The 14891-nt window shown below is 35.3% G+C and overlaps 1 protein-coding gene across 5 annotated transcripts; it reads right to left on the bottom strand.

Moving 5' to 3' along the window:
* Positions 1–6984: 6984 nt before the first annotated feature.
* Positions 6985–14462, bottom strand: LOC137962916 (small ribosomal subunit protein uS9m-like). 5 transcript variants are annotated; one of them, XR_011115182.1, is made up of 6 exons: positions 14371–14462; positions 10221–10867; positions 8526–8966; positions 7949–8029; positions 7526–7762; positions 6985–7375 (listed from the first exon to the last, which is right to left on the bottom strand). XR_011115182.1 is itself a non-coding variant. In XM_068810047.1 (5 exons), the coding sequence occupies exons 2-5, from the start codon at positions 10744–10746 to the stop codon at positions 7671–7673; spliced, it is 1140 nt and encodes a 379-aa protein (XP_068666148.1). In that variant the 5' UTR covers positions 10747–10881; positions 14371–14462; the 3' UTR covers positions 7382–7670. The 5 variants fall into 5 exon arrangements, 3 of the variants coding, with proteins under 3 accessions (XP_068666148.1, XP_068666147.1, XP_068666149.1); XR_011115183.1 differs by having other exon boundaries at positions 6985–7258; XM_068810047.1 differs by lacking the exon at positions 6985–7375 and having other exon boundaries at positions 7382–7762; positions 10221–10881.
* Between the last annotated feature and the right edge of the window lie 429 nt (positions 14463–14891).

The following is a 14891-nucleotide window of genomic DNA, read 5'->3' as shown; positions in this document are numbered from 1 at the left end:
TGGCATGCATGAGCAAGAGAGTAAATTTGTCAAACCCACTTGGTCTAACTCCAAAGTCTTCAACATGACTATTGAACTCTATTTGATGGTCATTGATAAAGGTTTGTTCATCTTGTATATCATGGATGAGTTCATGCATACCGCCATGCCTACCAACCTCACTTCTCATTTGATGATCAGTCCAATTTGTAGAATTTCACATTTGAGGAGTTTCCTTATAGGTATAAATTTTCTCACCGTGAAAGGTCCATCGAGTATAGCTAGGCAACACCCTATTCACATACAAGTGATCCTCTATCAGGCGTACAAACTTATTAGCATATACTCTGCATGGACAATGCATCTTATTGTCTTGTCCTATCACACATTTGGTATACGTCATACTGTTGATTTCTAAGGCCAACACATAAAAATAAAATATTTCAATAGAAGGATAGAAAGAGGAAGTCTAGTTCTTGGAAGAGAGGAGAGAAGAAACCAAGGGAGATAAAGAAGAGGAAAAGAGAGAGATGTAAGGATGAATTTAAGACAAGAGAAAGAGGTTTGAATGCTCTACCCCATGCCTTGAGGTTGTATTTATAGTTGTGTGAAGGTGTTTACAATGACTATAATGCCCTAGGACTACATTCTTCAAAAGGAAAAGGACATAAGAGGACATACACCCGCTTGTATAATTACAATTCTATGTCATCTTTATGGAAATTCTCCTCATTTGCTTGCCATGCCCAACAACATGTAGAGCAAAATACCTCTTTCTTGTACACCTTCTACTTCTCTTCCTCAAGTTGGGGATAAAAAGGACATAGAGACCCACTTTGGACAAAACACAATATGAGAGAAGAAAATCACTCTTGGAAGTATGACAAAGTTCCAAATACCAGTCAAAATAGTCATAATCTGAAACACACGCCGCATAATTTTAAAGGCAGAAAAATGGCCCAACTTTAGGGCTCAACAAAGAGATTACTCACTTTTTAAGGGTAGCTCAAACACAAATCACCTCTTGGGTGAAGAATAAAAGACTTGACTCAAGCTAGATATTGGGCCGATCCTATATTTTATAGGTAGTGGGTTTAGGCATTGCTCTAAAGTGATAAAAATACAATATGATAAACTGAAGAAATACTAGAGGAAAACAATTTTAATCAAAAGGAAGCAACTATGCAACACTCATAATTCCAAAGTGCCCTTTTTGAAAAAAGGGGTGAAGGTGGGTGGGAGTGGGGGTAATGGTAGAACTTAATAAGTTTGACAGAGTATAATTTTTTTTTGGGAAACCATATTTTTCTAGAGTTAACTATGTAGAAAATAAACAACCAAGTAGCAAAAACGCAAAACTTGAAAGCAATATCATAGTAAGATTTTGCATACCTAGAATGAGGACATCATGGAGTGATTAAGTCTGACCAAAACTCTTTTATTAGAAGAGAAATTTGGATAAAAACTCAAATTTTAGGAGATAAGGAAACTCAATCACGTCAATGCATAGAGAGATAATAGGAGAGAAATAGGAAAAAATGAGAGATTTTTGGAAAAACCGACCTTTGGTACTTCTAATATTGATATCTCAAAAAATATAGCTGAGCATTAAATTGATACCAAATTTGATATAAAAATCTCCGTTCTTGAATCTTTTATGACCTCTTGATTTGCTTCATTCTATAGCTTGATCTTTGCTAACTCTAATACAAATATATCCTTAAATATAGAGCACATTCACATGAAATTTTCTCCTTATGAAACTACTTTGATACCTTTCATTTGTGTATAACTTTTCTTCATAAAATATACTTATTTTGAGATAAAGAATCTAATAGATTTAGGACTTTGTAATCTGTCTGGATTGAATACTCTTTCTTCTTTGGCCAATATGATCATTGACCCTTGTAAAATTGATATCTCCCTCTAGAAAACTCAGATTTAGAATTATTTTGATAAGGTAGAAAATAAACTTACAAATATTTCTTTTGATGTATAATGCTCCATATAAATTATCGTTCTTGATGGTATAAAATGGCTCAAAAGTTGAAGTTTTATGTTGCTGCTCAAACCTCTCTTGTAGTCTGACATTTGTTACTTCAAATATCGATTTTTCTTTGTATAAAACTCTGATTTCCTAGATTTTTTTATGTTGAAAATTAGATTCTATGATATTTCCGTTAATATATAATTTATAATATGAAAAGGTCAGTAATGAGGTGTGAACACCAAGAAAATAATGGGTATGGGATACGTAAGAAAGAAAATATATAGAAGACGAACCTGAACTAATATAGATGATAGATAAAAAAAAAATCACATTATCTCTGTGGGTTGACCGAGTTAACTCATAGAATCTGTTGTCATACCATGTTGAATTTTTGAAAAGGAAAAAAACTTCACTAACTTGTTGTTATTTGAATACATAAGCCTTTATTTGTAATAGAGGAAACAAGTAGACTCCAATTATAATTAAACTACCCTTATCCCAGTTACACCCAAAGTTAAACACTAAAATGATAATTCTTAAAACAATTGAACATAAATAGAAGACTAACATAAATAGAATAATTTTTAGATTCTACTATATTAATTTTGGCTCTATGAGGCTTCTTACTATGAGAGTCATGTAAGACTGTTTCATACCTGCTTTTCAACAATTGGGTCATCTATATTTCTTTCTTGGCTTTCAAGTTCTTAATATTGAAAGTGGATTATTTTTTAAAAAAAGATATCTTCTTGACATTCTAAATTGAGTCGGCATGGACTCTTGTTCTTTTGTCCCCACACTTCTCACCCCCAACACTAAACTTGACTCCACTAGTCCTCCTTAACCTGACCCTTCCCATTATAAAAATCTTGTAGGTGCACTCCAATATCTTACCTTGACTCACAATGACATCTCATATTCTGCTCTCAATTTCATTTAACTCTAGTTAATTCAATACTCAAGTATCTTAAAGGTACCACTGTCATGGCTTATGTCTAGTCAAATTTAAACATTTGAACATTTCCGCCTTCTCAAATGCTGATTGGGGAGGTTTCTTGGCTCTAACCTCATCTCATGGTCCCCAAAGAAACAGCCAATAGTTTCTAGATCTACTATATGGCTCTAGCTTCTCTTGAAAGACCTACATGTTTACTCGCTGTGCCACCCCAGTTACTCTATGACAGTTTAATTGCCACTTGTATTTCTCGCAATCGAGTTTTTCATTATCTCAGCAAACACATTGGCATATGCTATCATTTTGTTCAAGAAAATGTGACTTTTGGTTTTGTTCAAGTAAGACATATTTCTACTATTGAGCAACTTGAGGATGTCTTCACAAAACCTCTCTCTCGAAGTCGACTATGGCTCATCAACAGCAAGCTAAGCATTCGTTCTGCCTCCTAGCTTACCTTGAGGGGAGATGTAAAGACAACCTCACGTTCCATGCACCAGCCATGCAAAGACACTTCTCCGGTCATAGACAGCTCTCATGAGACAACCAATCTATGCAAAACATTGATTTATTTTTTTATAAATAAGACATGCATTTGTCCAAATTTGTCACTTAGTTCATGCTCGTGGGGCTCCATGGAAACAGTTAACATACATAATATGGACTTTGGGGCATGACTTTTTCAGTAAGCTTCATGTAAACTAATTTCAGAAGAAGAAAACGATTAGTAACAGTCTCTGGTGTAGACATAGCTGACAAGTTTACATTGTTTCTTCCGACAGTGGGACAAAAATTGCAAACAAAACAAGCAATGAGAAGGATGGAGCTTTACCTGTCCTCCATCACTATTTGCTTCGTCGTGACTCTCGGAATCAATCTATCGGTACTCACGGAATATGAATAATTCACATGAAAACAATTGATTTTGTATTTGAACGATTCACGGAGTAGCCAAGGACCTAACCAGTTCAGATGGCAGAGTCCTCACATGAGCAGCTTGTAATCTTGTACACATCCTTTGGCTGCTTTAATGTTGATTTTAGCTTGAGACTGCTTGGCTTTTCTCGTTTCCAGACTGGTTCGTCTTTTTGAACTACTTTGACAGCCAACGCTACAGTCCGGTCCTGGAAGTTTTGTTTGTGGCCAAGATGGGATTGCGTCCATGATATTCATCTGAACTTTGGCATCCATTAATGATCTCTAACTTGATTCAAACTTGAGATAAATTTCCGCAGTACTGGATAGTTGTTGGCAAGTTCTCCTGCAAATAAATCTACCGCCTCTACCAAACTTCTGCTGTCATAAATCACAGTACTGAGCCATATTACCCTCCATTCCTCTCTCTTAATGTCTGAGTTCACTCTTTATATCTGAGTACGGGTCTCTAAACTATTATCAATTTATAAAATATTAATTTCTCAGCGCCAAAGTCAGAGGTGAAAGCAGCCAAGATAATAACTTTATTAAAAAGCAAACGCGCAACAAAGAAAGCACAATAAGAATAGATACATCAGCCAATACAGAACAAGAACTGCAACCTATTTACAGTCCATTTACGAGGCTTTTTTACAAACATGAGACCCATTTCTCAAACGAAAATATCAAAAAACCTTCTCTGATACCCTCTTTACCTCCTATGGCAAAGAACCCACTACCTGATTTCCGTTTCTAAGGTCTGTCTCAAAAATAGCTTCACTCAACTTTGAAAAATATTGCAGGGTTGATCCAATGTAGAAGGCAAAACATAGAACCTGAATCATAGCCAAATGATCTGTGGTGATTTTGAGGAGTATAACATGGGGAACCCATTGTGTTCACGTAAAAGAGTAGGTCTATGTGGTGTAAGTGATGGTGAAACGGAGGAAAGATAAGACGAAGAAGCAATTGGCGTGTTGATTTGATGGTTATATTGAGAGAGAGGAATGCCTTGATGAAGAAATGTCCTAGTGGTTCGGTTGGCCAAATGCAAGGAACAAAGACCAATCCCTACAGCCCATATGTTATGATGTGATAATCTACATCAATGTGTTTTGTTTTCTCATGAAAAATTGGATTAATACTATATAAATTGTTGCTTGATTGTCGCATGCCATTCGTATTTGTTTGCATGTGGATATACAAACTCTAACAAAAATAGATCTAAGTTAGAGCATCTTACATGTTGTATGAGCCATAACTTTATACTCAGCATCGATACTAGACCTTGAGACATCTATTTACTTCTTACTTTTCCAAAAAACCAAGTTTCCTCGTAGAAAAGAATAATGCCCACTAGTATACCATCTATCAACCTGGGGACCAAAATAATCAACTTTTGATAGTGAGATGACCTTTCCTCTTGTACAACAACCTCTTCCTGAGTGTACATTTTAGATAAAAATAATCAACTTTTGATAGTGAGATGACCTTTCCTCTTGTACAACAACCTCTTCCTGAGTGCACATTTTAGATATTAGGACCTATTCATAGACTCATAGCGAACCTTCCTCGATTGGTCCATGAATTGACTCACTAGGTTCACAACAAATACAATATCATGTCTTGTCATTATGACATGTATGAGCTTACCCTCCAATCGACTAAATATACTTTTTCTTGTGTTGAAAGATAAGGACTTGATTCATCATGTAACGCATGATTCAATTCAAACAGTGTGTCCATTGACTTTGCCCTCGTTATACATTTCTCACATTTAGTAACACAATGTATTTGTGTTGAGACAAGGAATTATCTAGTTAACTTCTTACAACCTTAGCACCCAAAAAAAAATACTTTAGTTCTTTGTGTCTTTTGTTTGAAAATGTTTCTTAATGTGATCTTTCCCCTCTACAATCCCATTAGATTCTAGGGTTTCATGCTTGAAAGAAGTTGAGACAGAGAAGAGGTAGGAAGAAAAACGAGGAAAGAAAGGAGAGAAGGCAAGAGGGGACAGGATAGGGTTGAAACAAGGAGAGCTTGAGTATGAGTCTCCCCTCTCCAAGATATCTAACTTATAATTAAGGGTAGAAACCCTAATACATGATAATACTACTTTATCCTTCAATTACAAGATATGTCATTAGAACTTCTTCAACAAATCCTTGGAGAGTCATCTCCTTAAATATATAATATTATATACACAATTGGCATAATTGTATCTGACATTCTACAATAATTAAACTCTGAGTGGTCTAAAAAAGACCTAACAAATCCAAAAGAAAAAATCACCTCATTCAAGTTCTCAAACTAGGCTTGAAGACTATTTAAATCCCTAGAAAAAAAAAATCTTTTTCAATTAACACTACCTTGTTTTCTTCCCCCTAAGGAATGAAACTAGGAGATTGCTCCATATAAACTTCATCATATATATTGATCTTCATACAAGTAAACATTCTAGACATCTATATGAAAAAAAGACCAATCCAAATTAATAGCCACTAACAACAAAATTTGGATAGGACTAAGTCTAGCCACAAGAGACAATGTGTCAAAATAATCAACCCTATAAGTCTGAGTGTACCATTTTCCAAGCAATCGTGCCTTGTACTACTCAATTGTGCCATTTAGATTATAATTAATAGTATTAACCTAATGACAATTGTTAGACCCTACAAGGATAAACCTTTGGGAGGATGGGGTTAATTATGTTTATCAAATTTAATGACTAATTTTTACTTTAAATGCAAACAAATGTACTTAACACAAGTAATTAATGTAGGATTTTACTACAAAAGCAAACAAACCCCAAATACTCAAGGATTTATAGTAGTTCACAATCAAAATTCAGGTTGTTATGTATTCACCTCTCTCTCTCTCTCTCTCTCTCTCTCTCTCTCTCTCTCTCCCCTAAAGGTTTAGATAAACTTTATGCATTCAAGGTATGATTTAAATTCTATACCCAATGCAGATTCTACGGTGTCCCTGTTGACCTGTGGAGAAGATTGGTTTCACATCACCAGTTTCCTTCACCTACACGACAACCATGGCTTCACTCAACCTAAACAATAGAATAACAAGCTTAATTCAAGAGCAAATAGAACTAACGTCTAGTTGAATTCAGCCACCAAGGAGACCATACCAATATTTTTATATAATCAATAAGGAAAACCGAGTACACCCTCTAAAGTCTCTAAGAAAGGAGTAAAGGTCTTGGGCATCGTTTTTTTTTTTGCAATTGAAAATAGTTTTTGGAACTCAAGTTTATCGATGAAATTTGATTATCCAAATAAGGGTTGTTTGATGAGTTTAAACGCAAAGAGAACCCAAAAAACCTTGAAATTTTTGGCATTACCAAAGAATGGCACTCTTTGGGTCAACATGAATCTCCCAAGTTCCTCCCTCAACACCGCTACAATTTTCTGTCAAACACAGAATACATCCAGACATCTTTGTAAGCGGATTATTGATTGAGAGTTATCAGCCAAAGTATCAGATGCAAAGCAGAGTGACAATCTAGAATCACTTGGTCATTTGTCCTACAACAATCGAAAAACAATTAGTGAAGTTTGTCATAGTGTTAACTGTTAAACCCATCCTGATTACATGTCATTGTACGGAAAATCATAAATTTGACAGAAGACATGGAAAATTTCAGGAGCCGATTAAATTAGCAAGTTTCTTCTCACCTCTGAATCCACAGCTTATACCTTCCAAAAGAACAGAAGTTAGTTTACTAAAAAGAACTTCCAATTGCTGTGAACTGAAAGAAAAAATAAATCGACCAGTCCCATGCAGAAATTGTCCGTATGAAGGTACTTCTGCAGTCCACTCTTATCGCTTGACCCATTGGAAACTCTTCCTTGCTTTGGCTTTTCCAGGTTTCTTCCTTTCAACAACACGCGGATCCCTTGTTAAGAACCCAGCTACATAAAAAACCATCACCAACACATAATAGGAGTATCAGATAACGATTGAAGGAAACAAGTTCCTATATGTACAAAGGAATTGATGTGCTAAAACTTTTTAGTATATGTTTAAACACAAATTCTTCAAGTTCAACAAAAGAAGTGCATGGCTTATCTGGTGAGACGAGAATTCTCAGACTTTACCTGATCTAAGGGAAGGGCGAAGCCCCGGCTCCCAGTTCTGCAAAGCCCTGCTAATCCCCAAACGAACTGCTCCTACTTGACCTGTTCATATTGAGGAACCTTTAGTTGTTAAGAGATAAAACGGAAGCAGAAAAATGTTTGTGAAAGAATATAGAAACCTATGTGACAATATGAACTTGTGTCTATATTTTGCTGATTAGGCTTAAGCTAGGTAACCCATATAAAGTGCACCTTTTAACTGAAAAAAACAACAGTAAGATAAAAATACCATTCTACAAAAATACAAGATAAAGTAAAACACAAAGGAATAGAAACAGATGGGAACTAAAGAAGATACAAAGGTCGTCTAAATAGACCATCCAAGCTAATGGCAAGCATGAGGAAAAGGTCCGAATGGAATGGGTATTTATCAGAATCCTATTCCATTCAAGTTTACAAGCATTGATTTGTACAGAATCAATTCCGTGAAAAAACAGAATTATATTGTAGGCAAGTCAGCTGATAGAATGCATAATCCTCACAAAACAGGAAATTTGATGACATTCTAGACAATGTTAGTGAACTAAATGATGCTTACCTGAGACACCACCTCCTTTGACAGTACAAGTGACATCCCAAAGGCCCAGAGTCTTTGTCTCAGAAAATGGTTGGAGGAGATTGGCTCGGTGATCTAGGATTGGGAAGTAAACATCAAATTGTTTGTCATTGACAAAAAACTTTCCATCCCCAGGTTGAATCCAAACTCGAGCTATACTGCATTTCCTTCTTCCGGTCCCATATGCTCTTCCCTTCTCATCAACCTGTCTTATATGTGTTTTGGCAATTTCCTCTTGTTTCTTTCGCTCTATTTCAGCCCTAGTTGACTTTTTCTCTGCTTTAGCCAATCGAATATCTTCTATTTCACTTAAAGGGGGCAACCCCTCAATACCTTCCAACTCCTTCAGAACAATTAAGCTGTCTAACATTGCTTCAGTTATTCCAGATGCAACAATGAGATCTCCAAATGCACGATTTGGACCTGCAGTAATAAATTTAGCCTAGGAATATTTAGTTATGCAACCCATATGTATCACATGCCAATGGTCATTTGACTTCCTCTTCATCGAACTTAAATGATTTAAACCATTTTTCATCTAGGTTATTAATGCATTATGTGCAAACTTAGATAGGTTTTTACAGGGGATTATGAATATGCTTTTTTTTAAAAAAAAGGATGTATATATTAACAAAAGAACAAAGAATTACAGAGGGACGGGGATTATGAATATGCTTCTGAATAGAATCATAACATCAAGTTCATAATAAATAATTCATTGACAGGACAAAGGCCAAAAGCAAGTACAAGAGTTGGATTCAAACATCTTATTTGACCATACTCAAATACTTAAGAGAGATCATTGGAGTACATCATAATATCACAAAGTCACTCTCCTGCTATGATAAACAAGTATGAGCATAGCCAATCATGCTGCTCTAAAAGGTTTAAGAATAGCAGATGTTAAACAATAGAGAAACATAGTCAATAAATAATTGGCTCACATTTTATATGAGGCACTAAACATGATAGACCCAAAAATCTCCAAGTCAAAATTAAAGACAATCAAAGAGCCAATAACCAAGTATTGGATCTCATATTCTAGCAACAGAGGATACAGAATGCATTCAATATATAATATAAGGAAAAAAGTTGGCAAAGTGTTAGGGCTTCTGAACATATGAAAAGAAGATAGCATAAAATAATAAGATGAAGACAACGCAGCATACAAACATTAGACATAAATTTCCCACTGTTACTAGCAGAACAAATTGCTCCCAACTTTGCAAACAAACTTAGTATCATAGTTTTCCCAACTAGCCACATGACTCAAAGATCTTAAGTTATGCAAATGAATCCATGATTATATGTAGCAAAATGAATTCTCTCCTTGAAGAAGACTGAACTGTTCAACCGAGACATACAGGACCGTAGTTGTATATCCACCAAAGGTACACTATAACATGCTCCATATCTAAGAATTTGAAAACTAATAAGCCCAAAAGCTAAGATGCTTAAAGCACCAACTGACTATTACAGTTTTTTTTTTTTCTTCTTGTTCTAAAACCCATGGACAAATTATACCCTTTTTTCAAAATGATTTATAGCATATTCAAAATTTTACCTTGTCATCCAAAATCAATCAAATCTAACTCTACACCATATCAGTCCACAATATGCTAGTGCAAATGCTAAATTCTTAACTGAAACTAAGACACGTCTTTTTTCAAGTCATACCTTTTAAGGTGGCTTTAAGCTCCTCTTCTTCCTTCTCCAACTCCAAATCTTTGGCACGAGCCTCTTCTTGCAGCCCCTCATTTTCAACTGGTGGCAATCCCTCCATCACCTGGTTGCCAAAATCAAAGACCTTTTCTACCTCTTCTTCGTCTCCCAAACTCCACGGCTTGAACTCCTCGGCCATCTCCCATTCATCTTCTATTTCTTTGGTGGATGAGCCTCCTGCTTCAATGTCCTCAGTGATTCCTGTCAAGTCACCATCCGGTGATCTAAAAACTGTGTCTATGTCATCACCTTGGGATGAAAGAGTCCATGATTGAGATTTGAAATTTTCATCATCATTGTTACTTCGATCACTTGAGAAGTTCCTTTGAGACACAAAAAAGGATCCAAATGTTGGGCTAGATACCTTAGTTCTCAAAGGACTGTGAGATGAAACAGATAAGATTGAAGAAAATGGCAGATTTGAGGAGAAGTGGGTTAAAAGTCTGCAGTTTGAAGATCGGAAGAGAAGGCGAGAGAACATTTTGGCTTTTTTCAAATAAGTTCCACAGAATCTTTTTCAATCCTTTGGAGATTTTGTGGCTATCGAGCTTAGGGCCCGTAGGTTGATCTCTGCCTTTGTTGCATCATGCTCCCATGCACTGCTAAAGACACCAGGCTCGAACAGAAAAATTGTTAGTTGGTAGAAAATGAAAGGAAGCAAAGTGAATTATCTCTGCTGAATTTAAATTACCAAGAGACAGTGTTAATTAAAAAGTGAGAAAAGTGTATGTGAGGTAGCATGTAAGAAATTCTCTCTCTCTCTCTCTCTCTCTCTCTCTCTCTCTCTCTCTCTCTCTCTCTCCATTTCAGTTTAGAAGAAGTGCTATTTATCTATCTATCTATATGTCAATTTAGAAGAAGTGCTGTTTTGTTACTAGCAGTAGGTAGTATGAGAGAAAAACTCACTAAGAAACTATTATCAACAAAATAAAGAGAAATAGTGGTGCTCCAACAACCAAAAGAGAAAAAACTGATTTACAAGTTACAGCATATCTCCCTATTTTACTCTAAAACAATCATGGACTTGCCAAAATAAGTTACATCCCGAAACTAGAACTTTCATAGAACTAAACCTCCCAATTGCAATTGAATTGTGACTTACTAAATTAAAAACCACTTTCGAGAAACTAGCAACTAACTTAAATAGAAACTACTATAGTTGAACTCGCTAACTTTATGACTTTTTTAAATTGACTACTAATCGAGGAAATTACTAACCAAACACCTTCCTAAATAAAACTCTCCTAAGATGACAATAGACAAACTAGGAAACTAATGAAAATAGAAACTTGCTCACTTCCATAAAATATATTAAATCATAATACATTCCTAAAAAGTGTCTTTCCCAAAAAAAGGTGTCTTTTCAGTCTTCTTGTTTCCTTTTCTGTTTCCTCCTTTGTTCTTATCAGAAGTTTCTTCAACATAAGAGTTATTTACTATGTCAGGTTTCCATGAAGCTAAAGACATCCTCTTGAGGATTATTTGTATTTCATGCAACAACCATAAAGATTGAGAAGAAACCAAAACATTATTTAAATCAAACACAATGTTTTAAGATCAACCAATCAGCTATAACAACCAATCCATATAAGGAAATTAAGGTGGACATGAAAAGGATCTCTGACAATATTCCAAGCCTCAGACAACTAAATAACTCAATTCAGATGTCACTTTCCTAGGTTTAAATAAATCTTGTTTGGTTCCAGCAAGTACAATAACTAACCTCCACAACTCAAACAACTGCAATTTGAAACAAGAACAAGAAACCCTTAACAAAAAAGGAAGTTATAAACACAAAAATGGATGGTGGAAATTACCCAGATTGATTACTACAAGAAAATCAAGACAACATCTTACAGCAGACAAAGTAGAGAAGGGGAAAAAATACCACATGCAAGTTTTAGCACAAATTTTATTATTGAAGCATTTCTGTCCTGATCAGTATTACACGGAAATTTTAGCAAAGACAAAATTTTGAAGATGAGCATCAAAGAACATATAAAAAGTGTAAAAAGAAGAAGAATGTGAAAGGAAAGCACCAGAACAAAAAAAAAAAAAAAAAAACAAAGGCTTCAAAAATGGAGATGCATCGGATTAGAATATGTACAAAATCTAAATTTCTTGATAATTCAACATTAGACCAATAGGCCAATTAGACCATCATCGGTAGGAGCTTTTTCATGAGAACATTTATAAGATGATATACAAGTGCTTGATATGAAGCTACTGGAAATCTAATATCCAAGAAATGTATGAATTCCTAGGGAAGAATTCTGTTTTCTTTTATTTACCCTATTAGCAGATCAAAATTGACTTAGCACCACTTCCATGAAGTTGAAATACACCTCAACAAAGTCCAAAATGCTAGAAAAGAGACATGTTTGACTAGAATAAGTCTTTTTTGAAAGGCTATCCATGTGCACAATTATTAAACACCATGGCCAGTTCTAGTCAAGAAAATTGATGGCTTTATGATTCTCTATGGGTTCTGTTCCTTTTATTTGCTAAGCAAAGAAGGAATATTTCACATAATGAATGAGACAAGCACCATCAAGAAGGCAAAGAATGCTGAATAACTCAAATGAGGACTTGATTGATGGTCAAGTGACTGTAAAATTAAGGCAGAAGGCCATCCTATCAGAAACATTCTCTTACGTCCACAAGTTATTCAGAAGAGAAAGAAAAGAAAAAAACTCCGCAAAGTTTTAATTATTTATTAATTATTTAATCAAGAGAAAGAGAAGTTCCTATTGGGTCCACTACCATGAAAAATGAAGACATGACTTACACAAGCAGTATCAAGAAATTCAAAGTACCATTAAAAAATTAAAAGCTGGCTGAATTGGCAATTGAGAGGGTTTGGAATTAAGATAAACATGCATCTTATCAGAAGCATTCATGTTGATTAGGTTAAGGAATAGTCCCACATGGATTAGTAAGTACAAAGATTTTGAGTTTATTAGTTGGGAAAGAGGTTTCCTAAGTTGGCTAGTCATTTTGGGATAGGCCTTTGACCCAACTTCACAGATTAATTATTCAAATTCACAAGAGAAAGAAAGGAAGAAACATCAACAACCTTTTAACTCAATGGAGTAATTGGTTCATTCCCTTCTCTCCCTTTTTTTTTTTTTTTTTTTGAATGGCAAACTCTAATTTAATATTTAATCAAGAGAAAGAGGAGTGCTACTACCGTGGATATTGGAAGAGTGCCTTCTAGCCTAGAAACTCATTAGAAGTAACTACTTTATAGATAACCTTCTCTTTGAAGGGTTTGGCATACCAATACTATATTAAACACGTTGGGTGGAATATATTCGATTTTTTCTGCTTTCAAACAAAGCTATCTTTACATGCATCAAATTAACAAGGATAACAAGAATCTAACATAAAAGCCATCAATATTGTATAAAGAGGTATATGAGGAATTATTCAAATACCAAATAGGAGGCCATCTCCAATTGCACTAAGCTGGTTATCTTCTCCAATACTAAGAGCAAGAATGCAAACACTAAAAAAGGTTCCATCAGCAACTCTAAAAAAAGTCAAACAGTTTTAGTTGAAACCAGCGTTTGTTCATAGAAGAAAAGCTAAAAAAAATGAGTAGAGACATACTTCAGACACTGACAAATTCGACTCATCATATTATATTTTTGCTTACAATGTGAAAAACTTATATTAAGTTGAAAAGACAGTCAAGTTATGAAGTCGTCAAACACACAAACCCATGTCCTCAGTTCAACAGACTCAAATCAGTAGTATTAAGCAGTTCTCCTTCTCTAAAATTAAAAACGCAAATGAACTGGACTATGAGGGATGAAAAGAATGTCGCTTGCAATTAAACACTGAAAACTCAACCACCAGACTAAAACTATCAGAAAACAACCCTTCAGTGAAATAAGCATAAATGAATATTATAAAGCATATAACATGCGAACGAGATAAAAATAACACATTTAATCAAGCCAGAGAGTATCTTCCCTACAGCAAACTAATGGATAGCAGGTGATGAAAAATCGACTGCGGTGGTTTCGGTTATCGGAAATGGTTTTGAGAACTTGATCGGAAGGAAGAGGGGGAACGAGTGAGCAAGGGAGAAAGAAAGTACTTGTAACTAGGGAAGAAACGCACGATCGTCCGACTGGAGGCTCCTCAGCAACGGCAAATGAGAGAAATCGAGGAATGCTCGTAAGTTCAGCCCCAGGGGAAGGCAGGGTTCGAGACGAGTTGGCGACTCGTTCCTTTTTCAATTCGTTTCGGGTAGAAACTAGGTGGGTCGTCATTGTTTTTCGCACTCATTTTCCCGTTTCTCCGATTATCCGTTTATCAACTTTCTCCGTTTACCCGCGTGTTTTGACTCGAAATTTTATATTAAGGTCCAAAATTAGCCATTTCATATCGGCCATGACAAGGTTAGAAACCCAAACGAGTCATGCCTTGGTCCCCCACACCTCAACTCCATCTTAGCATCACAGACCCATCCTTGCTTTGATTCATGGCTTATCACAACTTTTACACATCTTTATAAAATAATTATAAAATATTTATAAAATTTAAAAAAAAAAAATTGTACAAGAATATGAAAGTGTGGATTGTTAAGATTGTGTGGGGCTCAACTTAGGCTATAGG

The sequence above is a fragment of the Aristolochia californica genome, unplaced genomic scaffold, assembly GCF_029961685.1.
Source record: "Aristolochia californica isolate CCGP_79_NKW_82.1479 unplaced genomic scaffold, dmAriCali1.0.hap1 SCAF_4, whole genome shotgun sequence".
Classification (NCBI taxonomy): domain Eukaryota; kingdom Viridiplantae; phylum Streptophyta; class Magnoliopsida; order Piperales; family Aristolochiaceae; genus Aristolochia; species Aristolochia californica.
This window is presented reverse-complemented; position numbering and strand designations above follow the sequence as displayed.